The sequence below is a fragment of the Ambystoma mexicanum genome, chromosome 1q (assembly GCF_040938575.1).
Source record: "Ambystoma mexicanum isolate Mex_15411 chromosome 1q, UKY_AmexF1_1, whole genome shotgun sequence".
Taxonomy (NCBI): domain Eukaryota; kingdom Metazoa; phylum Chordata; class Amphibia; order Caudata; family Ambystomatidae; genus Ambystoma; species Ambystoma mexicanum.
In genome coordinates this window covers 40,737,947-40,765,641 of record NC_090922.1, presented here as the reverse complement: position 1 = coordinate 40,765,641, position 27,695 = coordinate 40,737,947, and the positions used below count along the sequence as shown (strand labels likewise).

The 27,695-nt window shown below is 47.5% G+C and overlaps 1 protein-coding gene across 3 annotated transcripts in view; it reads left to right on the top strand.

Moving 5' to 3' along the window:
- Positions 1-27,695, top strand: part of AP1G1 (adaptor related protein complex 1 subunit gamma 1) — a 1,918,561-nt gene that overhangs the window by 306,799 nt on the left and 1,584,067 nt on the right. For all 3 annotated transcript variants that reach the window (XM_069635469.1, XM_069635470.1, XM_069635471.1), the window contains one exon: positions 9,715-9,856. In XM_069635469.1, the coding sequence (XP_069491570.1) occupies positions 9,715-9,856 (142 nt within the window). The remainder of the gene's footprint in view (positions 1-9,714; positions 9,857-27,695) is intronic.

Here is a 27,695-nt window from a genome sequence, read left to right as displayed (position 1 = left end):
CCGGTAATTTATTCCAACGTATTGCGGCCTGAAACTGGAAAGATCTACCTCCTCCCGACACCAATTTAGCGTCTGGTATATTCAGCAAACCTGCTTCTGCTGATCTCAAGCATCTCCGGGGAACATACAGTGAAAATTGCTTTTTATAATGGCTTGGTGATGCTCCAAACAGGCATTTATGGACTATAGTCATAGCCTTGAAATGGGCTCTGTCTTCTATTCTGAGCCAGTGAAGCTCCCTTCTGCCTGCTGATATGTTCTCTATTTTTTGTTTTCTTTGCACAGCAAACTGCGTCATTTTGCATTACTTGGCACCTTTGGAGCTCTCTCTTCGTGTCTCCCAACAGCAAGGATTTTCCATAATCCAAACGAGACATTATGATTGCTCTCGCAATCGTTGCAGTGTTTTCTTCGTTTATGAAAGGTCTTATCGCTCTTAGTAGACGCAGGTAATACACGTTACTTTTGTGCAGGTAATTGACCTGTGCTTCAGAGCCAAACAGACTCTTCTACTATCATCCCCAGTGTTTTTACTTGGGGCATTACCGGGATGATGGCTTATTTAATGGAGAAAGCTTTGTACTCGCTCCGAGTTTGGATCTTGCCTGGCGAGACCCGAAGATCATGAGTTCAGTCTTCGTATTTAGGCACATCCAATGTTTTTGCATCCATATGTCAATAACATTGTAGACCTCTGCGATTTTGGCACTGTCCGTGCCATGGTCTCTGCTCAGTTCAAAAATAAGCTGAGTGTCATTTGCGTAATTTGTTAAAATAAAATACGCCAATGTTTTCCAGCAAGTCACAAAGACTTCTTAGATATAGATTGAAAAGCAAAGGGGATAAGCTAGCTCCCTGTGGAACTCCAAAGATAATCAGAGCTGCCTCAGGGACAGTCTGACTCTGCAACTCCCAGAGGTGCTTATGCCCAGTGCTGTAAGCAGAATAATGGGTCAGACTCCCCCTGCTCTCCAATCACTCTAGCAGCATTTCCGAAAGGCCAGTAGACCCTCAGCCTTTGTCCTGGCGATTTTTGGATGTGAATCAGATGATTTACCATCCACTTTATCTTCAGAACCGCCAGTATTACCAAAGGATAACGGCTGTCATGATCCCAGTAAATGAGCACAGTTCCCATTCAGGCATGCAGGAGAAGCAAGGAATATCAGTCAGCAGGTCAAAAGTGGGTACAAGCCTGGCACAAATGGCATTTGTACCATTCATAGCATGTTCTTTCATAGTGCTTTCAGTACTCTCATACACTGAACCTGGCCGCCGCCAGGTTTGATAATTTTACAGCACATTCTACACCTATTGCAGAGGGAGCTACTTAAGCCCCGCCTCCGCTGGAACGCTGGTTTCGCATCTGCTTTGCTGACAGCCGGTAACACTACCGGCATCTATCCTCACAGAACTTGTCAAAGAAAAATAACAGACATTCATTTTCACAGAAAAGACAACAGAATTCATAGTTACAGTAAAGACGTACCGAACCAAAGTATCTCTGAAGAGTTTCTTCAGTCAGCTGTTTTAGTTCGTAGCTGCATTATCTTCTGTCAGAAGTTCTCTCACAGCCGCAGCATCTTCGAGCAGTAGTCTTCGTTCTCGGTTGCAGAACCTTCATTCAGAAGTTTTCCTCAGCAGCCTCTGCATCTTCCGAAGGGATTTCTTCCTCAGCTTTCCGAAAACCTGCAAACAAAGAAGGTATTTCATTAACTAACAAACTTTATAGAAATAAGAAAGAAGAAGTTTAAATGAGTTACCTACCTGAAATTTCTTCAAGTTTTCACCGCTTATCATTACCATGCTTTTCCCTGAAGGCTGCAATTACTCCTTATAGACAAACTTAAGTTTGTTAAACGTTTCTTCAGTCTGAGTAACATTGCAGTCATTCCACAGCCATGACCCTTTCTGAATTCAGAGAACCTGCAAGAATAAAGCAAAATATTAGAAAGAGAGATCTCTCCAACATAGGGACCATTCAAAATCAAACTACAGTATTTTCTCCACAAAACTTACCAAAGACAATTCTTGAAGGGCAAAGACATTATCAGACAATTTATCGAACACCTCAGCCTTCCAAGTTTTGCGTATCTTCATTCCAACGCGCCCCTGTAGAATAGCAGGATGGGGATCTCCACAAAACATACACACAGGTTTGAAGGCAGGGATTGCCAAAAGTGCACAGTCATACAGTAACTTCTCATAAAATCGATATTATAGTAGTTCTATTGTTATTGTTGTTTACACAGTTAAGAAATCCTAAAAGGGCCCAAGTAGTTCTTGGCCCTCTCATCTGCGACACTGCTAGGCAAGGAGGGGAAGATCTTGGAGGCGTACGGGAAGAAGCTGTATTCCAACGCATCCCTGCATCTTCGTCAAGCCAACGCGAATGGCATGCTGGCAGCCGTAATCAAGGCTTTGGCGGGAAATTGCGGATTTCCCGCAGAGCTTCCGGCGCAGAGTCAATCGCGTTTCAAGGCGGGACTGGCAGAGGCCAAGATGGTGGCACAAGACCTCATGGAGTCCACCGTGGCCCACATTGACACCTCAGGCCGGGCCATCTGCATTGCCATGGACATGAGAAGAACAGCCTGGCTCCGTGCTACTAAATTCAACTCGGATTTCCAGGAACGCATCTTAGACCTGCCGTTCGATGGAGGTGACCTCTTTCACTCCACCACAGACGAGGAGGTGGATAAAAAGAAAAACAGTCTTTATTGATCCTTACAAGGACCACGCCCAAAACGTACACCCAGTCACAGCAGCGCTCGGACAAGTGCGTACATATGGAGGATTCCGCGGCTTCCATGAACCGAGGTCCAGGCAACCGACCCAACGTTCGCCGACCCAACATCGGTGCAAGCAACAAAAGGGAGGTGGGGACAGGAGGGTTTTAGGGTTTTTCCCAGTCCCCGTCCGCAACAGCCTCGGAGGGAAAGAAGGCATGACATGCCCCTCCGGGTCCACGTGTCTCCAGTGGGGGGCAGGCTTGCTCTCCATGCACACTTCTGGCGCCAGAATTTCACAGACCCCTGGATCATCTCCTTAGTATCCACGTGGTACCGCCTACCCAACCCAGCCTCTCCTTCCTCTCCTCCTCCACTCCCACAGATTGGGACAGCAACTCTTTTGGCGGAGATCTGGTCGCTTGTCTAGAGCCAGGCAGTGGTGGAAGTCCCAGCCTCCCAGCGAGGCTTGGGCTTCTACTCCAGGATTTTCGCCATTCAGAAAAAGAACCAGGCGGGCCTGAGAGTTGTGCTGGACCTTTCCACCCTCGACCTCTCCCTACCTCTACAAAAATTCAAGATGGTTACGCCAGCTTTAATAGCGCAGACTTTGTGCAAGGGAGACTGGATGTGCTCCCTGGAGCTGAAGGACGCGCACTTGCACGTCCCGATTTGGCAGCCCCATCGTTCTTTTCTACGACTCAGGATCATGGGCTACCATTTCCAATACAAGGCGCTCCCCTTCGGCCTCATCTTGGCGTCCAGGGTCTTTACCAGGCTGATGAATACAGTGGCGGCCCTCCTCAGGGCCACCAGGTCTACCCGTACCTTGATGACTGGCTCGTCAGGACTTCATCTCCGGAAGCGGTGTACCACACTTCCCATGCTCTTATGAACACACTGCACGATCTGGGCTTTTCGCTCAATCTCAAGAAGTCGCAGCTGCAGGCCACGCAGAGTCTGACCTTCTTGGGGCTCATCTGGGACACGTGCTTGAGTTTTTCCTTCGGAGGACAAGATCACTGCCATCTAGAGGGCCACTGCGCACTTCATCAGAAGAGAGGTGACATCAGCCTGGTGGTACCAACACCTACTGGTTCTCATGGCAGCAATGCTATTGGCCGCCCCCGCATGAGACTCAGGATGAGGAGGATACAGCTGTATTTCGCAGCATCATGGGACCAAGAGCGGGGCTCTCAGGTGGAGATGATCAATGTTCCTCCTTCTCTTCACCCGGACCTCACATGGTGGTCCAGGGATTGCAACCTGCGGATGGGCAAGCCCTTCCGGCAACCTACCCCACAGGTCACCATCACTACGGACTCCTCCCTTGAGAGATGAGAGGCCCACCCTGGACAACCACTGCGTCCATGGCACCTGGGCCCGGCAGGAGCAGTAGTACCACATCAATTGGTTGGAACTGAAGGCCATCTGACTCGGAGCCTTCCTTCCGGTCATCGAGGGCAAGGTCGTCCTCATTCAGATGGACAACTCGACCAGCATATTCTAGGTCAACAAGCAGGGAGGCACCAGATGCCCTCCACTGAACAGACTGGCAGTCAATATGTGGCAATGTGCCCTGGTAAACATCTACCTCAGGACCGTCCACCTCCCGGGGCAATCCAACCTGGAGGCGGAAAGGCTAAGCAGAATGGGAGCGGACAATTACAAGTGGCAAATGAACTACCTCGTGCAGCAGGAGATCTTCAGCAGATGGGGACACCCACAGGTGGACCTCTTTGTCACCTGGGACAACAAGAAGTGTCAACAGTTTGCCTCCTGGCCGGGGCAGGGCCCCGGCTCCTTGGGAGACACCTTTCAGATTCAGTGGAACGGCATGACAGCATACACCTTCCCGCCCACACCGCTTGTACACAGGGTGATATGCAAGATCAAGGAGTCTCGCCACCTCAGCGTCATTCTAATAGCTCCATGGTGGCCAGCCAGGCCATGGTTCTTGGAGCTGCTCAGCCTCTCGGAGAGACCTCCCATTCAGCTTCCGATGGGCCCAGCACATCTTCTGGCGCAGCAGGGGAGCAGGGTCAACCATCCCACGCCCGAGAAACTAGCCCTCACATCGTGGTTCCTGAGCAGGTCAGGCTGGGGCACCTCAGCCTTTCCTATGTTAATCTAGAGATCATACAAGACGCAAGGAGCAAGGATACCAGGGCCCAGTATAAGAGTAAGTGGACCAGGTTCTGTCACTGGGCAGACTCGAAGGATATCGAACCCCTTGCATGTACATTGGACGACGTGGTCTCCTTCTCGGCGCTCCTCGCCCACTCGGGCGTGCAGGTTGAAACTTGCTGCACGTACTTGGCAGCCATTGGAGCCTGCAGAAACTCAGAGGAGGAGGTGTTCTCCTCCAACCCAATTGTCAAAAAGCATTTGATGGGACTCTGCAGACTTTACCTGCCCTTCAAGAGGCCACACCCGATATGGGACCTCAACAAAGTCTTGGGTGCCCTGGTGTGGACATCAGGCTGGTCACCATCAATAGGGCCTTGCTAGTCTGCCTCACCTCGGCTCGCATATTCCACGAAATCCAGGCACTGGCCAGCTCAGAGCCTTATACTACTTTTCACAAGGATGAGGTAGTCCTGCGGACACACCCAGCGTTCCTACCTAAGGTGCCTTCCATCTAAACTAAGAAATAGTGCTGCCTACGTTTTTTGCTGAACCTTAAGACGAGGGACCGCAAGTTCTGCACTGCCTCAGTCAGGCATGACATGAAATTCTACTTGGAAAGGATCAAGGGCTTCCGCAAGTCGGACGCACTGTTTGTCACCTTTGGCGGATCAAGACCGGGGTATCGGGCCTCCATAGCCTGTTGGATGGTCTCGGCCATCAAGGAAGCATACGAGGGACAGCATAAGCCACTTCCGGCCAACATGCACACCCACGCGGTCGGAGCCAAGGCAACGTTCATCACATTCCAGCGGCATGTCCCATTGCAAGTCATAAGCAGGGCGGCCATCTGGGACACCCCTTCTGCATTTTGGAGGCAGTACTGTTAGGACGCCGGCTCTAGATCAGATGCGGCTTTCGGACAGGCCGTTCTTAGAAACCTGTTTGCTTAAGGAGGGTCTCCTCTCCACCTTGGGGCTACACTCAGTTGTAAACGCCCATGCAGTATGGAGGAAAGGGGACTGGACGTAAGAGTAATTATGAGTTACTCACCGTAGTGACTAACGTTGGTCCCCTTTCCTCCATACGTCCCACCATCCTCTCCCCTAATAAAACTGGTGTCATTAGGCAATGTTAAATATATTGTCGACGCGTCCATGGGGATTGTGGTGTGGCGCTGGAGGGTGGAGTCTGGGCAGTGCATGCTCCCAGGGCCTCACCCCCGCGCGTCTCTAAATTTAAAGGGGAAGATTTTTTTCTGGTGAAAAAGGTTCAGTCTCGCGTCCCTTGGAAGGGACGCCCATGCAGTATGGAGGAAAGGGGACGAAGGACTAAGAGTATGTTAGTCACTACAGTGAGTAACTTATAATGTTTCCAGTATTGACAAAAATGTTTTTATTGATGTGTGTGTATATATTATGTATAATGGATTGTTAGCAAAAATTCAGATTCAGCCTAAGCAGACCATGTTATCTCTATGCATCTTGGACGTGTAATCCTGAATTTATAATGGAAAAAGGGCAACTGAACATACAAAAAATGCAATGCATCAAATAAGGACTCAATGGGCTCTAGTTGTTTGAAATGGGGCAAGATGAGAGGCCAAATTAATTTGGGCAGTGCATGCCTTAGGGTTCACCGCCAAAGCTAAAATATTGGTGTACAGGGGAGTGGAAGGAGAAGGCCTATGGGGCAGTGGCTGGCGGGGGGCAAAGGCAGGTGTATCTGTCTTCATTTTTAAAGCTGCATGCAGGACAATTAACTTAAAAGCACTTGAGCAAACGAAGTTTCTCCACACACAGATGGACGCCCTTGGTAAAAATATAAAGATTGCATATTAAGTTGATGTTTAAATATATTCTGAAACAATTAAAAAGATCTGGATAGTTGATTCCATTGGAGTTAGGGATTTGCATCACAGACACAACTCTGCTAATCTTTACACTATGGGAATTTAACTGAGCTCTCCTTTGTCTATTTCCCCAATAGAACTTTAACAGATTAGTATTTGATGGAGGATCATTGGATTACAAGGCACCCTTTGTTCAAGTAGTCCATTCCTGTCTTCTATGACTAGTGGCTAACTGCATTCTTTTCAGCCATGTAGCTTTGGGTATCCATTTAACTTCTAATTATTCCTTTTTTTTAAATGCATGGGCCATACGATAAATAATTAAGGGAAGCATAACATATGGCTTATTCAGTTCGGATCATAGTCTGGAACGAACATTTGAACTATATGGCAATGCTGACTTTGTTTTTAATTTTCAATGCAATACATGAATCCATGTCTAGGTAGGTCAGTGCTGATAGCTGGTGGATTCTTTCGGAAAAATCTCTGGAAGGCAGCATGTCCAGGATTGAGGCAGAGAAATGATTACATCTGATTTTACTGAAAAACGAAGCTAAATACTCCTGTGACGTAGAGAACTGTTTGTACAGTCTCTGACCTGTATTATTTGTTCACTTAATAGTAATGAAAATTGGTTTCCTCCTTCCGAAGTAACACATTTCTTTGCTTGGGCTTACTGTTCACTTGTTGGGCTCTTTTCTAATGTTGAACTTGGGCACAGTTGTTCCTTTTGCTAGGTTTAGCTTGCCGAGTTTTATTTTTCTATACTCTAGGTAGCTCGTGCACAGCTATGTCTGCATTGCAATCTTCCCTTCAGAAATTTAGCTTGTGCACAGCCAGGTACATCTTTTTCTCTCCTCTGTTCGTTCTTTCGTTCAGCTATTAAATGCTGCAACCATTGGTGTTGCAAGCTAGTTGCTCACCTGTGGTGGCTTGCATTATTTTCTTGCATGACATCCACTGCTTTCAGATGTATCCACCCGTCTGTTTAATGTCGCAACATCCCCTTTTGAGGGTCGGATCTACTAGCCTGTTAGCAACCGGCCCCTTGGTTCCATCTGCCTTGTGGGGCTTGTGTGTGGTCTGTGTGCTGACTGGTTTTCGTGGACATACCTGTGATGATGTGGTCTACTTCTCATCTTTTTACTTCTTGGAGATTTTGGTCCATGTTGCAATGCCTTAACACCCAAAGCACTCGGCCTTTTTTATGTGGCCAGTGAGCTACGTCTTGTTTTCCTTGTGACCCGTAGGTGGCATGTTCCCTTGTGTCCTCTCATTTTGTGTTTCACAATTGTTTGTGGGTTTCAGGAATGTTTTATTCACTCTTATCTGGGTGTCATTGGGCTAGTTTTTCAGTGACCCCCAACCCAATGTGGTTACAGATGAGTTTATTCCTGTGCTCTTCTGCTAGTTCTTCTTTACCTGGAGGATCCTAGTTTTCCTTCTCCCAACTACCCCCAATGTCCCTCATAGTCCTTATTTCGGAAGTAGGTTTTCCGAGTGAAATTCGAGTGAATTGGTGATTGGGTCTCAAGGTCTTGATTAGCTGAAACTCATAGAATTGTTCTGTAAACGCGTGCTTTGGCGTACAATGTATTGATTAAATTGCACAATCTGAAGGTCGACCGAGGCAATGCTATGTGGTGGTGGTCCTTCCCTCCAATCTTAATGTTTAGACCACTCTGCCAGAAATCAATGATTTCTCTAGGTTTAATCCCCCCTTCCCCACTGTGGACCGACAACTTATGTGCCATCAATAGATGCCACATTAATAATAATTATTTCTTCATTCAGGAGGAGGCTGCAAGGAAGCCATTCCATTGGCAGCTTAAATCGCATGGATTCTCTTTGCTTTCTTCCTACACTAACGCCAGGACAGGAACAGTTTGTAATGTTTTTCACATCACAAAAGGGAGCCCACTGTGGTGCTCTAATTTATATTCTGTTAACTTCGTTTTCCCTTGACCACGTCGAGAATTACTGTATTGCTTGTTGGCTCTAGTCCAGCGGTGCTGATTTATGAAATGACCCCATGATCAAAAAGCAACGCTTCCGCTCTGAAATTCGAATTCTCCATCATGGACTTTTTCATGTTCTTAAGACCCTCTCACCCATCTGTATTTCTTTCAACGTTGTTGCTGGTCTTTAATCACTATGCTTCACATTGTAATTAAGGTCAGACTTCAAGCCAAATGCTGTGGATGTGTGCAAAGCTTCAGACTTAAATGCAAACCATCTTGTTTTATTTTAAAGGTCTTCTGCATGGAGGAATAATTTACTAAATAAGAGACCGCTACCCATGTTAGGGGACTAGTATAAATGTTAATATTGCATTGTCCCATGATGGATAACTTTGATTGCAGGTATAACATGCTTCCTTATTTCTTGTCTACCTTTTTTTTGTTGTTTGTTTTGTTTTCCCTATTCGGTTTACAGCAAGTCTATCCCGTCAATGCTTTAACCATCCCGGCCTATTTCATTGAGGAAGAATGTTTAAGAAAATCTTATCCCTCATTTTATGTATTTCATTTAATTGTTAATATCACACAACGTCAGCGGGGCCCTGTACAGAGAAACAATACATTCAAATAATGAACCTTTATTTTGAGGACAAGCATTCCTCAAACACAAGATTAAAAATCAATGTTGACATGTATGCCAGTGCCAAATATATGTGAGATGTGTAACAGTAATGGCTGAAATACATGCACTGTGGATCTGGCTTAAATGATTAATTTAAAAAAAAAAAGCATGCAGTAAGCCCTTGCTTTCCAGTTAATTGAAATGGTGTTTTTAAGTCAGTGGTTTCTTAATGGCTGGGGCGGAGTGGTAATACGGGTTAGTACCTTAATGAATGATGGCATCTTTCTGTATGATGTGCAGTGTGCAATTGGGTTTATAATAGCTAATGGTATGCTCGATCACCAAATAGCAAAAAATGCTACCTCTGAACGTTTCATGGTAAGGTGATCCTTGTCTAAGCAGGTGTTGATGCTTTCTTTACAGTGACCTCAACCACAGCACTCAGTATGTACAGGGACTTGCACTTTGCACTCTGGGTTGCATGGGCTCATCTGAGATGTGCAGAGACCTCGCGGGAGAAGTGGAAAAACTGCTCAAAACCTCCAATTCTTACTTAAGAAAAAAGGTAATGTCACTGGCATCCATTTAAAGGACATGTTTGGCTCAGCATTGAACTGTCTGAAAATTCTTAGAGGAACGTTTTGCAAATTAAAGGCAAGATTGCATTCAGCACGAAACATGAAAAGCAAGAAAATGAGACTGGCGTGGGTACTTGGGCAAAAAAGTGTAGTGCTATGAATGGGAGGAAGCTTTCTGTACAGAAAGTGTTTAACACTCCCTCTGTTCTGCTCTCTTCCCCTTTTGACACAGTCAACCACTCCATCCTCATAAACAGTGTCCATGATCTAGGCATCGCGGACAGGGCAGGGGCTGACCACCTTCCTTTCAAACAGACCTTCCCCAGTGCAACTGAATCCTTTTCTCTCCTCCAACGCACTCTCTACCTGTGGCGTCCCTCAGGGCTCTATCCTATCGGTATGGCACTTCAAAATCTACCTGGCTCGTTTTTCCCACCTGATCTTCACTTTTCCCACTAATTTTCAGTGTTACGCAGACGACGCACAGCTCTCTTGCAAGCTGCCTTCCCCGACCACCACCTCATCCTGCCTCCTCATACCGGACTGCCTGACTGCTATTCAGGCATGGTGCTCAGTCAATGATCTCTGCCTTAATGCCAGTAAGACAGTGATGCTTTTCATTGGGACGCTTGCTCCTTGCTGGCCAGACTATGTCCTTCGCCTCACCCACTTGTGAGGCAAAAAAACCTTAGTATCATCTTTGACTCCTCTTTATTTCCACACACCTTGGACCTTGCCAAGAAGTCCAATTTTCATTTGCATTCCTCGGAGGCATTCTACCTTTCCTCACCTTCCCCCAGAAGCTCAACTTCTCCAGAGCCCTGATTGTCTCTAGGCTTGACTACTGCAACAACCTCTTACTCAACCTGCCTCTTTCTTCGCTTTGCCCCCTTAAACTAATCCAGAATGGAACTGCAAAACTTATCCTTAGCCTCAAGCCCAGGGACCGCATGTCTCCTTCCCTAAAACCTCTCAATTGGCTCCCGGTGAGCACAACAAACAAATTCAAGACCCTTTGCCTCATCCACAAGGCTGTCTGGAGCCTGGTACCTCTTTACATCCGTATTTCCTTCCCAAAACACCCCCCGGCCAGAGTCCTTCGGTCTTCTGGCTCCAACTCTCAAGTAAAATGTGTCTCCAAAAGGGACGTCATTTCAACAAAATACCTGGGGTAACAGAGGTGACATCACACAACCCTTGACCTCTGATGACATCACAGGAAGTGATGTCATTTGATCCCGCCCGGAGTGACCTCCCCGGAAGTGATGTAACACAACCTTTCAGCCCTTGACAAAACAGGAAGTGGCATCACATAGCAAAGTACCATAGTACACTTCAATAAATATGATTGATATCACTGTAATGTGATATACAAGAATGAATCACCATATGCATCGTTAATGTCGTGTATAGGCCCATATTACCAAATTACTGTGAATGCAAGCAAGCACGCGTCCAAGGCCAAATGATGTGTTATTATATAGCACTTACGCTTAAGCGCTTTATATAGAACAAAGATACTTACAATAGCCCCCAACCTGTGTTAGTACTCATTTATAGACCTTAGAAAGATGAAAGGCTGAGTTGGCCTTGCCAGAATTCAAACCTGCAACCTGCAGATCACACGCACATCGCAGCAGCGAGCGCTCAACCCACTGAGCTATTTTACCAGCTATAGGTATCTTACCGGTTATAGTAAAATGAGCAATTACATGTCTGAATGTTCTCAAAGTCAGAAAGCAAATTACACTCTGTAGTGGATACCAATAAACTGGTAACTCAGATTTAACAGCAGGCTAGTTAATCTGCAGGTCTGGTGCAAAGTTGACCACATGTCAAGCCTGCACGGATCTACATTTCAGGATTCGGAGGTTGGCAAAATACATACCATTGGCAGGGTTCATAATTGTATTAAAGAATTTAGAGTAGCACAGGGAAAGCCGAGCACTCATACGACATCTTGTACTCTGGGTGCTTGTTACCTCATACATGCAAACAAACATCCTGAACAGCATGCCAGGGAGATAGGAACGATGGACACATTGCAACAGAGCATTATTTGTGGCACAATGAAATCAAGGGCCACTTCATGAACTATGGTCAAGCATTTCTATACTGTACACAAGCTTTTAGGCACAAGGATTTTGTCAGGTGACCGAGGACACCAAGATTAGATGTCTTGTGATGATTATAACAGAGACAGCGGCAGAAAAAAACATGCTAGAACTGCAACTTGCGAAAAGCAAAATACATATAGTTTTTATCTGCATTGTGAATTTGCAGTGTTTAAAAACAGACTAAATCACTGAATCGTCCTCTGAAGTCAGCCTAAAATAAACGTTTAATGAGTCTATCAAATATTGTATAGAATTCCAGAAAGACTATTATACCTATTTTTTCTTATTTAATGTCATTGCTCAAAGTGTTATACTTGTGGAACCCCCCTATTTCTTTTATAAAGAGGCCTGAACATGAAAGCCAGCTACTCCAGAAACAAAGAGCCACATGGTGCTGGCCACAGCCCAGGACCTTCCATTTAAAAACAAAAAAAGGGGTAGCAATGGAGACCACAGGGGTCGCAGTTGCGACCCCTGATGACCACCAAATTACGTCCCTGGTCTCAAAGCAGAGGGTGGGAGGTAGATCCCTTTGCTCGGGCGGCTCCTCCCTCTGGAACAGTATCCCTCCCCCGTCAGACTTTTGCCGGATCTTCTAACATTTCAGAAACTTCTCAAGACGTATTCCCCCCCACCCCCCATCCCCTGCTAACTTTCCATCTGCCCCCATCCCCTGCTAACTTTCCATCTGCTGCTGCAACTGGGGTCTGGCCTTTTCCGAGTCTTAAAGGGGCCAGACCACCCCCTACCAGCCCCCCCCCCCCTCCATCCTTTCTCAGCACTTCCCTTCGGGCTCCCTTTCCCAGACTAGTCCAACTTGGTCCTCCCTGTCCACGACATTCATCCCCCCCTTCCCCTTGCACCAGCCGCCTTGGCCCGCCTAGCACTTGCTCGCCCCCACCCTTGGGGTATCACACTCCTGCACTTCTCCCTCTAACCCCTCCCCTTTCCACTTACCACTGTGTCATGCACTTGCACTGTAGGAGTGTCACAAGGCCAATATAACCCGTTTTGTTCTACTTTTTTTTATTTTTTATTCCCAACCCATTCCCCCCACCAATCTAGGCGTGTGGCACCTGGAAACACCGGTGTATGGCCATCATAGAAATGTCCAAGAAAATAAATAGTAAAACATCCTGCAAAATGTTAAACTACAGAGAGGTCTGCAATCGATAGCAGCCTATTTTGTATTGCATTTAGTAGACCGCCATATGAACAGTGTTATTTATGGGACCAGTTGGGAAATCTGGAAACTGTTCTATTGAATGTCTGTTAGTTACTTATTTTTCGGATGGGTGTTTTGAGATAAAGACAGTTGCCTCAAGCTCCTCGTTTTGGCAAGATACATGCAAGCTTGTTGGTCGACCGGGAAATGTCTTGGAAAATGGATTGGGTCTGCTCTGGAAGCACGACCATGCATAGCAACACAGGTTCATATCCTGGTCTCGCGCTTCGAAACGTGTCTCCGGTATTAAGCGCATTATAAAAGAATTATAATAATTATTATAGAAAGCCCTTTTTTACCGAATGAGATACCCTCTACTCCCTGTATCTTTTTGATGTCTTTTCTGTGTTTTTTTTTTTTTACCAGATTTTCTCCCAGCCAGGTTTTATCCAAAACCTAACAGCGTGGCTCGCTTTACATTCCCCAAACATCCGCCAAATGACCCAGACGGGGTAGGGTGTTGGTGGCGCTTTCACCTGCGCAAAATGTTTCTGTATGGTGAAATCTAATTTACCTGGCCGGATCCTTTTTGACCATACCCCCCCCCCCCCCCCCCAACCCTCCGTCCCTTTAGCAAAGTGATTTGTCTTTGTTTGCCACGAAGACCTAACATCCATTGTTCCTTTTTTTTTGTGTGAGAGAAAGTGGCCATCAGGGGACACAGAATACTTGTATGTCTGGATTGGGGGCTGCAGTGAGCCTGAAAACAGTTCAGACTGGCATATGTAGATTACGATCTTTGGTAGTGTGGATTCATTACTTTGTGTGAAACACACTTCCAAAATGCAGAGGTGTGCTTGGAGACGATGGTTTACCACTGGCCGAGCACTCCTCTGTTTGAATGATTTTTGCTGTGTGATTGGGTGCTGTGTTAATGCATTGCTTCCCATGGAGGGGCAAGGGGTGGGTGCAAAAGCAGACCTCTCTTACCTACTACCCTTGTCTACTGCTGGCGCTCTGAACCTGCATTCCTGTAAAGCCTGCTGCTGGAGAAAGGACTGAAGCTTTGGAGCTCTGGTAAAGGCAGGAGCTCTGCTCATTTGCATTTGATGCTCTGAAGAATTGGACTGCAAGGCTCTTCTTACAGCGCTCCTTTCACTGGATTTTATTTATAGTTGTATACAGGAAAGAACCAATGCTCTTTTGATCACAAAAGAACGTACAATAGATATCAGATTTGCTGGTAAGCAGTGAGCTTCTAACATTGGGGTGCGTTTGAGTGATATTCAGACCAGGTTGTGGATGGGAGTAAATGTAACGGTCACCGGGGACAATACATGGGTGGACATGCATAGATTAAGAAGTATCAACCTTAGACATTTTTAAGTAGGGAAGAGATGGGTATTTGTCAGTGAAGCAGAGCATCTCTGTTTTGATAGTTTAACAGAGTGCAAAGTCATCGAATATTTAATGGCGGAGATCTGGTGGGGAGAACTGGATCACATTTCCTGCCTGAGGATCTTGTTTCCCTGAAGCACCAGATCATGCCTGCATCACAGTAACCTGAGTCATGTTCCCCTCACTGCCCGGACTCTAAAGGCTCTCCATGCCACCCCCCCCCCCCCACCCCACTCACCAAATGTGAAGCTCCAGGGGCCTGTGCTACCTTTCTGTCCTGCAACCACACCTTTTAACACTCCTCCTGGTCTTTCTTCTGTGGCTGGATTCAGTGCGAATTCTTCGACTTCTCTAACATTCATTCTTCTTTAGGGTCTCCCCAAGCCGACTCCATCCCCAGAACTCGAATCATGTGCCATAGGACCATGCTGGAAAACCCTGAATGGACTACTTCTGCAGGCATGCATTTCCAGTCCTCTGGCTCGAACCTGGGAATCGCCAAATCTTCAATAATGGTGTTCTTGAGGGAGTCGCTAACTACCTAAGTCCGTAAGATTCACCTAAAGACCCTGACCACAGGGCGTAGGGAAAATATCCCTAACAGTTGTGTAAACACATTTGAATAAATGGGAAGGTCTTGCAAAAGCAGGTCTCGACTGCTGGTTAAGTTCTTAAGTGACTAGTAGAATGGATGATAAAATAATGCACATGTGGGTTTCCGATCGCCCTAAAATAGTGAAATGGGTTCCTATTTTGTGAGATGGGTGTTTTCTCCCGAAGTATAGATTATCTACACAGACCGTGCATAGTTTTTTCTCTGAAGCTTTTGGTGCGAGGAATCTTGGAAGAAAGAGGTATTGTACCTTTGTCATATAGTGGTATGGCCAGCTGTGTTAGAGGTGTAACCATGATGGATGAACTGCAAGACTTGCGGCAGATAAAGTGAGCGACAGGCACTTTGATGGCAAAGGAAACAAATGTTCACTTGAAGGCATATGAGAGCAATGTTAAGAGGGTAATTGAGCTGAGGAGGTAGGCTTTCAGTTTGGTTTTGAACAAATCGGTGTGGACTGTTTCTTGGATGTCTGGGGAAAATAATGGAGCAAGAAGAAGAGAGGAAGCACAGGGAGGCAGAGCAGAGATTATGGGAAGGCTTAAATGATGGGATGATACAGTGGCACCTTACTATGCATAGGTTAGTGAACTAGGAGAATAAATATCTGACCCTGTTTTGCATAGTCAGCCATCAAATCTGATGATAGCAAGTCGGCGTGCAATGAAGTAGTTCAGAGTTCTGTTTGCAAAGTTAATGTTTGTTTTTATTATTTATAGTGCGCACCTGACCCAGAGGTATTCGGGCGCGAAAGCAAAAAGAGGGTTTGTTAAGCTTAAGTTACATGGAACACAAGAAGGAGTACAGCTAAGGTTACAATGCTGTATGCATGAACAACAGCGACAACAGTCAGGGCAGATAATAATAGGTATATAGCCAAGAATAGGTGTGAGGCGCATGCAAATAGCAAAGAACAGTGAAGTCACATATATACAGTAGGTACTAGGGAGGATTACAGATGAAGTGGGATCAGATGTCATGTTCCTTTAGCCAGTGAATGAGACTGGATCTGAATTGTAGGTATGGTAGATCTTCCCTTAAGGCAGGGGGGAGGGAGTTCCAATATTGTGCTGCTTTGACTTGGAAGCTGCTCCCTCCGAATTTAGTAAGCTTAAATCTAGGTACTCGTAGTAGATTCAAGTTAGTTTTTTTAGGGGCCAAGTGGCTGTTTGTCTAATGAATCTGGCTGTGAGGTATTGTGGGGCTGCTTGGTTGAGATATTTGTGTGTCAAGGATGCAGTTTTGAGGAGGATTTTGTCTTCTGTGGAGAGCCAGTTAACGGATCTCCTGGGGTCAGAAATGTGGGCATTTTTGGGTAGACTTAGGGTGGCCCTCAGGGCATTATTTTGGAGAGTCTGAATTTTGGACGTAATATATTTGTTGCTGCCTAAATAAAGGGCATTGCAATAATCCAATTTGGATAAGATTAGGGCTCTCGCTAGAGCAATTCATTTGTTGGGTGTGAGGAAAGGCTTAGCTGCCCTGATCAGTTTGCAGGTGTAGGAGGTAGCTGACGCCTTAGCGTTTACTTGTTTCCCAAAGGTAAGTGTAGAGTCTATGTAAACACCAAGAGTTTTAACTACCTTGGCCACGGTAATGTTATTGTTATCGATTATGAGGGAGGCATAGTTAGGGCCTAGTTTTTTAATGTTAGCTACCTAGAATGAAGAGTTCTGTTTTGTCATCATTCAGACATAGACCATGAGATGCCATCTATGCCTGGATGATGAAGTAGACTCTGTTCACAAAGGCCAAATCCTTGTCATAATCTCCCATCAACGGGCTGAGGATCTGTGCATCATCGGCATAATTCGTGTAGGTGATACCTAGACCGTCTAGATCATCGAAAAGGGACTTTGTGAAGAAGTTGTACAGGGTAGGAGATACGCAGGAGCCTTGGGGTACACCGCATGATATGGGCACAGGGTCCGCAGCTGCTAAAGGAGAGAAGACTTGCATTGTCCTATTCTCAAGGAAGGACTGGATCCAGGCGACTGCCTCCTGAGAGAAGCAGGCCGCTGAGACCAGGTGGTTGCAGGTTATGGAAAGGTCTACCAAATCAAACGCAGCTGAGAGGTCAAGGAGTTGCAGGAGTGCCGTTTTACCTTTATCTCTCAATGTGTCTATTTGTGCCTTGAGGTCTATAAGTGCAGTCTCAGTGCCATTCTGAGGTCTAAAGCCAGACTGACACACTCCTAAGAGATGGTTTTGTTCCAAGTGATGCTCGATTTGTAGATATGCTACTTTGTCCAAGATTTTCAGTAGGAATGACACTGTGGTTATGGGGCGGTAATTAGTGGGGATGGATGGGTCAAGGGTTTGTTTTTTAAGGAGAGGGAGGACCCAGGAATGTTTTAGGTTACTGGGTATGGTACCTGATGTGATTGAGGCGTTTATAAGTTTAGTGATGAATGGGAAGAGTTCACGGGCAGCGTCTTTTATGATTTGGGTTGGACATGAGTCACCATGACAGACGGTTTGAGGGTGAGGACAATTTTTTCAACTTCTTTGATGGAAACTTTGTGAAAGTGGAAGCTAGGGGTCAGAGGTGTAGGAGGGGTCTGGGTGGTCTTTGGTAGAGGTATGATGTTCGTGAAAGTCTTGGGCGTAATAGCGTTGATACCAGTCTTAGTGGCACTAAGAGTATCTTTTTTATTGTTGATCTTCGCCTGAAGAGTAGTTAGCTTGTTGGCCAGGGCATTCTGTATGCTCGTGCACCAATTTTTGTCCTTAAGGCAGGAGTCGGGAGCTTGAATGGGAGATTCTACTTCAAGGATGGCAAACAATTCTTTGGTATTTGATTTGGCTTGGGAGATTCGGGAGTTATACGAGGTTTGTTTAGCTAAGATAATTTCTTTTTTATAGAGGGAGGCTAGTTTGTTCAAGAGGTCTGAGGGGTCTGATCTCCAGATTTTTTCGCGTAGACGTTTCCCGCATCTGATGGCTTTCAGATGAGGCGAGAACCAAGTGTTTAAGTGTTGGCTCGGTTTGCTCTTTCTAACCTTCAGTGGTGCAATGACATCCAAGGATGCAAGCATCACTTTGTTGTACATATCTACCATAGTGGATGGGTCAGTCTGGTCTGAGATAGCGTTCAGTGTAGGAAGGATGAGGGGGATAAGGTTTTCCGGAGTAATATTTCTTTTGTTTCTGGTGGGAATAGCAGGTGCTACACTGCTAGTGTTCGTGGGAGGTGTGACTTCTAGCGTGAAGGATATTAGGTAGTGGTCGGACCAAAGCTGAGGCAGTATAGAAGTGATGAGGATGGGGCAATTGTGTTCGGCCACCCATTCGACGGTTCTTCCTTTAATATGAGTGGGTTCAGTAATCTTTTGGGTAAATCCTAGTTCCTCAAGGGAGTTATTCATCTGTGAGGCGTTAGGGTCTAGTGGGTCACTAAATCCGAGGTTGAAGTCTCCTAAGATGAGGCATTGTGATGAGTATAAGTTGTCGGATAGTAAGTTCAGAAGGTATTCCTCAAAGGAACCTAGAGGGCCTGGTGGTCGGTATATCAAATGGATAGTGATAGTTTGATTGTTGGCGATAGTAAGTTTAGCAGTGAGGGATTCACATGAGTTAGTAATATGAGATGTGGAAAGTCTTAGCGTTAGGTTATTCTTAACAATTATAGCAAGACCCCCGCCTCTGGAGGCGGGGTCTTTCTATGATCTTGCTTAGAGAACAGATATTGTAGTAAAATGTGTTATAGGTGGTCCTGATCCCTCAACGTTTACATGGGATTAATGCAAAATATCCCCCCTATGTTGGAGGCAGCATGGGGAAATAGGAGACCTATGTCCCATGTGGTGGTCATGCCCTAAGGCCAAATTCTTTTGGAAAGAGATCCTGGGACATATAAAGGAGATCAGAGGGGTACAATTACCTGACTCCCCAGTATTGGTCTTGCTGGGGACAGAAGTAGAGGAAGCGTATGCCGCGAGTGGAGCCACTGCCACCCTCGTCATGCACCTATTGACTGCAGCTGGAATGACCTTGGCCCAGGGCTGGAAAAAAGTAGAGGGACCTGTCCTGCCCTGGTGGTGGGTTAACTTCTGGGGTGTACTGGCCATGGAAAAGATGTGTGCATTGAGAGCCTGACCATATCAAATGTTTCTGAAGGTTTGGCTTCCTTTTCATGATTTTGCTAAAAATAGAGAAGAACACTTCTATAACACCCTTTCTTAAAATGTCCCTGTGTTATAAATGGAAATGGGGGTTTTGCATGAGGATAGTGTGTTGTAATAGTTATTTTCGATCCCTGGGATATGTATTCACAGGGTGGGTTCTGTTGGTGGGGTGGTGGGGGGAGCTATTATTGCTTTTTATTTATATTATGCAAAATGAACTCATTGTCACTGATGATATGCTTCCTGATTAAGGGCCTCTTAACTTGCATTGACAGTTAAGTTTAAGCACTCAAATTGAGGTGAACAGGAGTGAATATCATGTACGAAATATATGTGGCAATGAGTCAATAAAAAAAGGTTTACAAATAAAGTATAACTGCAACCCTTGGCTACAGCATCATAACGGCTGTGTTTCAGTTATTAGATCAGCCTTTAAGGTTCATCACATGTCCAACACCCTTTGTAAAAAAGCAGATCTGGTAATAATTGCATTCACACATCCGGAGCTACTCCATGGACCTTAATCTGTTGACCAACAATGTATGCCAACTCCAGACCTCTCAATTTCACTACATCTGTTTAGCTTCAGGACAATGTTATGATCAGCCTTTTAGCTCAGTCCCACTTAAGCCTTTCACCCATCCTTCGGCCAAAAATACAAACCTAACAATTGCATTCTCCAGCATGGAGTATGGCATGGATTCACATGCTCATGGATATTCCCTGTCGTCGGGCTGGGAATCCTTCACTTTAAAAATATATTTCTCCTCTAAACCAATCGCTGTCCTCTGGGTCATACTGCGCCCACCCAATGACCATCCTCTTCCTAAGCTCCACCCTTTGAGCCCCTATTCAGATTTTTACCACACGCTTGTTTCGGGAGTCCTCAAGTTGCTCTCCAATCTAATTTCGTCTTTTTTTCATTACATTTTTAAATAGTTTGAATTTGTCTGATTTTTGCTTTATCGTTTTCGACGAAGGATAGAGACCGGAAGCAGGGCTCTTGCTACCGGCGAATATCTTCATCCACCATCAGATCATTGGCGTTTCGAGAAGGCCCGGCCTTGGGGTCTACTTCGCACCCTTTCAGCATGGCTGAGAAGGAAGATTGCAGCCCCTTCAGGGTCGAACAAGGCCTCTGGCGCAGCCTTGGGGGCAGGGTCAAGCATCTTCCAGGACCGGCCGGTCCAAGGAGCGTTCTCGGAGGAGGTCAAGATCCTTTGAGGACGATCCTCGTGCGGGGGTTCAAAAAAGGCCAAGCTCTGCTAGCTCCGCTGGGTTCACTGCTGATGCGGTTCCCGATTCGGACAAAAGGCATTTGCCATCGCCGTCATCCTCCACAGTGAGCCTGCCAATAAAAGGAGCGTCTTGTGGCTTTCAGGGACTCCGTTCCAGGAATGATTCCGTGGTGGGACAGTGGCGATTTCTCCACCCCTGATGAAGGGGTCAGGCCAGTTCCTCTGCAGCGAGTTTTGTGGGGCAGGGGGGTGGGGAGGCATTGCAGCAAGGCACCCACGATGTTCGTCACCACAGCTGGGTGACACAGTGACTGCGTATGCTCGGGTTCAAGCGTACTCTCCTAATTCTAAACCTAGGAATGCTAGGTGTACGAAACTCGGTGGGAGAGTACCTTATACCCAGAGCTTACTGTCTCTAAAGTCTCAAGTGCCAACTCAAAACGGCAGCGGTTCCAGGGCATAGGTCTCGTACAAGCTGGTCAGTTCAATGGATGGCCCAGAAAGGATCACTTACAGGTTAAGTTGGAGGTGCCGGGAGTAGTTGGTCCCACTATTCCAATGGGTCGAAGTGCCTTTGTAGGCCTTCTAGGTTCGATCGCGGTTCCACAGATCTCCTTTGTTGATTCAGTATACTTGGCTCCTTTTTACTAAGTTCGGTGTGAACTCAGAAGATTGACCTGGAATGGGTGTAAGATGCCTTCTCTTATCCAAAATCTCATTCGCGCCAAAACAAAGAGAAACCAATCAGAGATCTGCTCACATACAGCCATCCCTAACGTGGACCAATCTGGGACCACAGTGGTCCCAGTCATCCCAACACACCAGACATCCTGGCACCCAGGATGTGTGTTGGAACTAGACGGTTCCAGCCCACATCCTGGAGGCACACACCCAAGGCATGCAGAAGCCCGCGAAAGCTTTGGTTTGCGTGGGCATTTGCCTGACCAAATAAGTAATTTCCGGGTTTGCTCATACTGGGGAAGGCAAAGGGACAAGATGGCCAAATGACAGATCAAAGGACCTTGTGGCATGGCCATTTTAGGCACTGGCCACTGTCCTGGGCCAAACTCGATAAAAGCGGTTTGGACTATTGAAAAGAGTTGAAAACACGTAAAAAGTAACATCTGCACCGAGCTCTGTCCAAGGCACACCTGTACATTCACCAAAATCCTTTGATGGTGTCTAGGACCTCTAAAACAAAAAAGAGACCCCAGCGCACTGTACTGTAAGGTACTTTGTGCACTGATGAAATGCTACTAAAAATAGCAATAAAGTGAAAAACTATAAGGGAAACAAAGTTTCCCAGTACTGTCTGTCTTAAGGGCATTTCAGTTTCCTCCTAACAAAATGAGCGAAAGCCCAGTGGTGTACAGCAGAAGGCTGGGCTCCACTGGAAAAAGTCAGGCTAGGATGGTCAAACAGCAAAAAGTTGGTGGGTACACAACTGGAGGGAAAATGACCCATAAATGGAAATCTTTCCTAACAGACTTCAAAGAGAAAGTCTCTAACCCCGTCCAAACTCTGTGTGTCCATCGGATAGTCCGATGAGGGAAAAGTCTGGGGAGGACTCGTCAAAGCCAGCTAAGTCTTCAACCAAAGCCAAGTAAATTGAGTCGAAGAAGGCAGCCACAAGGGCTTTGTCTCTAAGTCAACAACGTCCACCGCAGCACTGAAAGAGAGCGGGTCCAGGAAACAAGTGGCGGCCACCCCATGGGTGTCCTTGCCCCCAAGGCGAGATACGGCTACTGAAGCAGCAGCGAAGGAACCAGGGCCAGGGAAAGACCAGGCGGCCGCTCAGACCCAACAGCCTCCTGAGAGGGTAACTGTCCCACCTGTGGAGCCTCTCAGGTATGCAGGCTAGGACAATGATCAGCATGATGGGTGCTGCTCAGACCACGATGGGGGGAGGACCTCAGTCCCTTGTGCGGAAGAGAAGACGCATTAGCCCGGATCCTACTCTGCTGGCTCAGTTTACCTCTAGACCTAGCGACGTGTCTATGGACATTCTATCCACCCTGGACACACTGGTCAATGAAATCCAGGAAAGGATGCCGCCATCGAGGCCGGCATCTCCAGAACTTCTGAGGGTATACTCTCTCCTGCGGAAGAGAAAGTCCAAGGGGGGGACGCGGGTCCTTGGCATCATTCGACCCCGTCGCAGCGCCACAGCAAGTCTCCTACCAGAGCTCTGGATCCACACACGGGCACGGACACAGCTACCACGGCTACTGGTACCGACGAGGACGACTATTTAATCGCAGCAGACGGGAAGAATCTGCATGCCAACAAGCCCCATAGGCCCTCCCCTACGAACGAAGTTGCATCTTTTCATTCTGTCAGTCTCAAGGGCCTCAGAACTGTTTCTTAGTTCCCGAGGAGAGGAAGGAGGGTTTCCTGTACCAACGACGCAAGTCGAGGAGAAAGACAATATCCATTCCCTTCCCTTCCTGGACGACATCTGGGAGCGAGGGCATAGCCCTAATGAAAAGTCCAAGTACGGCTCAAATAAGCGGGACGGATTGGAAAAGAAGTACAGGGTGCCCGATTTGGCTCCAAGGGGCCTAAGGACTCAGCTCTAGCTGATTCGGTGGTCTCGGCTGCAGCTAGGAAACGCTCAGCGAACCAGTCATTTGCAGCCATGGTACCTCCAGACCAGGAGGGGATGAAGCTTGATGCGATGGGCAAGAGGATCATTTACACAGCAGCCTCTGCCATCAAGGGAGCCAACGCCCTAGCCATTTTGTCCCTTTATGACCGGCAACTCTGGTACAAGCTGGTCCCTATCCTGCAGTTCCTGCCCGAAGACTAGAAAGTTGAGGAACTGGAACTCCTTTCAGGAAGGGGAAGTGGCCTCCGATCACTTTATCACTGTAGACCTTGTGGACACCGGAGGTTTTCGCCAGATGGGGAACTGGGTGTCTCTACTCCCTCAAGGTTGGTTGAAGGCTACACATTTCCACCAGGAGGTTCAGACTAAGGTGCTGGATATGCCATTCGGGGAGAATCTCTTTGGAAAGGCAGTGGATGAGTCTTTGCAGGCAATAAAGACTGTCACAGAGATGGCACGTTTTCTCTGAACTTTGCAACATGGTCCATCCTTGTCCGTTCGCTCCTCCACAGGGGAGCCAGGAAGATCTTCGTAGGGTTATAGTACCCCTTACTGGCAGCCTTCATGCTCTTCCACTCCAGAAGTGTACAGGGGGCACTCTCAAGGCAGCAGAGGTCAGCAGCGCCGCCACCCGCAAGGCAGAACGCCTCCCACCAAGCATGCCTGAACTGGCCGTGGCTCTGGGCCCCCACTTACGCACCCCAGTGGGAGGCCGACTAGTGAGTTTCATCAGTGTTGAGATGGAGTTCTAAACTCTGACCTGGTGGGCAGAAGTTTAGGAGGCCACCCTCGGTTCAGGGGAACCTTCTGGACAAGCCAAACCAATCTAGGTAGCTTGGCAGGCGGTCAACACGAAATTTCAGGATGGGTGAGAGTGATCTGAAGCCCACAATGAGCACACACAACAACAAACCACAAATTACTCTTAGACAAGGGTACATGAAAAATATGTGTACGTTTGTCGGCCCGACCAATAGACACTTGTGAACTTAAGTCATTCAAAAACAGTTACTACACATAATACTCTAATATACAGTATATATATATATATTTCTGAGGCTTGTGGAATCTGCTTAGATCACATGCTGTGCATAGGCCGACATCTAGTGGAAGCTGCGGAGTATTACAGTTTGTTTTTCAAAACTTGAAAATGGGCGTCGACACAGGGCGTGCCAGTAATACTATCCCTAGTGTGACGTCCACTGTACCCAAGATCCCTCACGCGTCTAGGATCCTCAGATTGTTTTTTTCCGCCATACTGGTCGGAAGCATTTTGCGGAGTCCCCTGGCCTTAGCCATACTTTTGCTAAAAATTTAAAAGATTAATCTATTGACATCCTTCCCCACCCCAACGTCGAACTTCGACACTCGACGCCGGCTGGAGAAGAAATCGACCGTCGGTTGCTGCACGACGGATTTGGGCCTCGGAAGGCCGCTGGCCTCGGCCCGGGCCTTGGAAGGCCTCTGCCCTGCAAGTAGGGAGAGTGGGGGTGGTACATACTGTACACTCTTGGTATATAGGTACACCTTATACATTTCCTACACTTAACTACCCGCTGCCTCAAGGTGCGTATGGAGGGTACCCCTTTTCAATTCTGCCCCAAGTGCAATCGCAAATAACCTTGGGTCGACAGGCACGCCACGTGCAATCTCTGCTTGCCGAGGGACCACCCCGAAGCGAACTGCAGAGCGTCTAGTAGGTTTAAACCCAAGACACTTAAGGACCGTTCGACGAAGCGTTGGGCCCACCACGCCAGGCAGGCGGCCATGGCAGCGGAGGGCGCCTTCAGCGATGGCAGCGACGCCGTACTTTCGGACGGCGAGGGCATTACGGCGTCGAAAAGACAGCCGAGCGCAGGTCCCCGACCTCGGAAGGTCGTCTGGCAGGGCGGCTATGGGGGAAGACCCCCGGCGACACAAGCGCTTCACATACTACACACAAACACACGAAGTCCAACTGAGACTCGACGACGTCGAGTTCTCGGAAAGAGGCACAAACAGAACGGTCCGATTCGGTGTCCTCTGGGCGCTCTCGATCAAGATCGCCGCATGACTCCAGGCAATAATCCACTCTTGCCAAGAGTGCCTCGCTCCCTAGGCTAACAGAAGTTGGATCATCGGAAGACGAAGACGACTTCCACCCCCAGGCCGCGCTCCAGGAGTCGGAGCCCGCAGTTAAAGCCAGCGAGGCCCCACGCTCGAAGGACAGGGACACCACCCCCAATCCTCGACGCCGGGCGTCGAAAAACTCCGGAGCCACTAAAGGACAGGGAAAACATTTTTCCACGCACGGGGAGGGGGAAAAACAGCAGAAGAAACTACCTGTACATTCTTCCACACCTGTGAAACACTCCACTCCCCCTAAACAGACAGACAAAACGAGGTCTGCTGCTAGGTGTACAACCAGCAAAGCTACTCAAGATAAATCCCATACACTTGCTGAGAGAGTCCTTCCCAGTTCCAAAAAATGGTCCAGTGAAGACATAGATAGGGTCATGTCAAGAATGTCTTCTTTGGCTGATTGTTATGATAAAAACCCAGAACATTTCCTCTCGTATGATCCACAAGGGGCCACACCCTCAGGCTCTACTGATCCTATCCCCCCGAGTAAGAAGCCCCGGTTTGAAACTCCGATGAGGTCAGAACTCGCAGCAGAACATTTCCACATTGACACCCACGGTGTCCAGGAGGAAAGGACTTCGCAGAAGAGTTAGTGGGAGAAAGGAGGCCTGTTGCCCAGACCATCCCTATCCTTAAGTCCATTCAGCGGAGAATAGATCCGTCCCTGGTGAACCCGAACCTCACCAGAGCAGTCAATCCCAGGGTTGAAAAACTTTTCAGGGCGGCCCAGTCTGACCCTCTCTATATAAGAGGACATCTGAAGCCAGACTCCCTAGTTGTCACCAACACCCGTAAGAGGGCTGGAACACCCTTGTCATCGTCCGAAGCTCCTCCCGACAAGGAGAGCAAAAAACTATACGGTTTCGGCAGGAAAGTAGCCTCAACGTCCGTCTATCAAGCAAGGATTGCTAACTCCACCACCCTGTTGGCCAGCTACAACTGCCATCAGTGGGAAGAAGTCGCGGCACTCATAGCCTCTGCTCCTGAACCTTTAAAGGGCCAGTTAGCTCGGATTTCCGCAGAGGGTAGAGCCGTGTCTGTTTGCATTTTGAAAGCAACCTTCGACGCCGCGGACAACGCAGGCAGATTGATAGCGGAGGGCACTGTTATCAAAAGACATGCGTGGTTACGGCAGTCTGGTTTTAAGGCAGAAACCCAGGCATCATTGTTGGACAAACCGGTGGAAACCGATCTGTTGTTTGGTAAGGCGGTCGAAGACGCACTGAAAAATGCCAAGGACGAATACAAGACACTCAAGTCCCTTGGCCAGTTAACCAATAAACCCCCTAACCAGAGAGGGAATAGTAATTTTCGTCGCCCACGCGGCCAAAATTCCCAGAGAGGATCTAACTATTCCCAGGGGCAGGGTACACAGTGGAACAACAACCAACAGTCTACCCAGGGTTACGGCAGGGGTAATAGGAGAGGTTGTGGTAAAGGCAGAGGCAACCCCAGCAAAGGAGGCGGCACGCCTCCACCAAAGCAGTGACGCTCAGTTCAGGGTCCCTTCTCACGCAACCCCAGTAGGGGGACGCATTTCCAACTTCACCCAGGCTTGGGAAGGGATCACATCAGACAGATGGGTGCTGTCAACAGTATCCACAGGATATTGTATAGAGCTACTGCAGCGTCCCCGGAACCATCCTCCACGACAAAGAGTACACTCCTTAGAACATCAGAAGATTCTCCTCGAGGAGATCGCCATTCTGCTAGAAAAGGACGCGATAGAACTCGTCCCAGGACACCAGGTAAACAAGGGTATTTATTCAACTTACTTTCTTGTGCCAAAGAAAGATTTGACAATGCACCCAGTATTGGACTTACGGCCTGCCAACAAGTATGTCAAGCCCCAAAAATTTCGTATGACCACGCTACAAGAGGTAATCCCCCTCCTAAAAAAGGGGGATTACATGGCAACCTTGGATATGAAAGATGCTTATTTTCATATTTCCATGTTCCCAGCGCACAGAAAGTACTTGCGCTTCAAGGTGGACAGTCGACACTACCAATTCAAGGTACTGCCCTTCGGGATAGCTTCAGCACCAAGGTTATTCACCAAGGTACTGGCGGTGGCGGCTGCACACCTACGCAGGGAGGCAATCCCAGTGTACCCTTATCTGGACGACTGGCTCATAACGGGGGAAACCCCAGGAATTTGCAGGACAAACATTCAAAGGACGATCGACCTCCTCCACGAGTTAGGCTTCTCAATCAACGAGAAAAAGTCTAGCCTGGTGCCAAGCACCTCAAAACAATTCCTAGGAGCAATCCTAGATACCCAAGAGGGGTTGACCTTTCCTTCAGAAGAAAGAATTCGGAATATACTACTGCAAATTCCGCATTATCAGTCTGGTCAACAAATAACGGTACGCAAAGCAATGCGTTTACTGGGCATGATGGCGTCATGTATTTACCTGGTCCCCCACGCGCGCCTGCGCA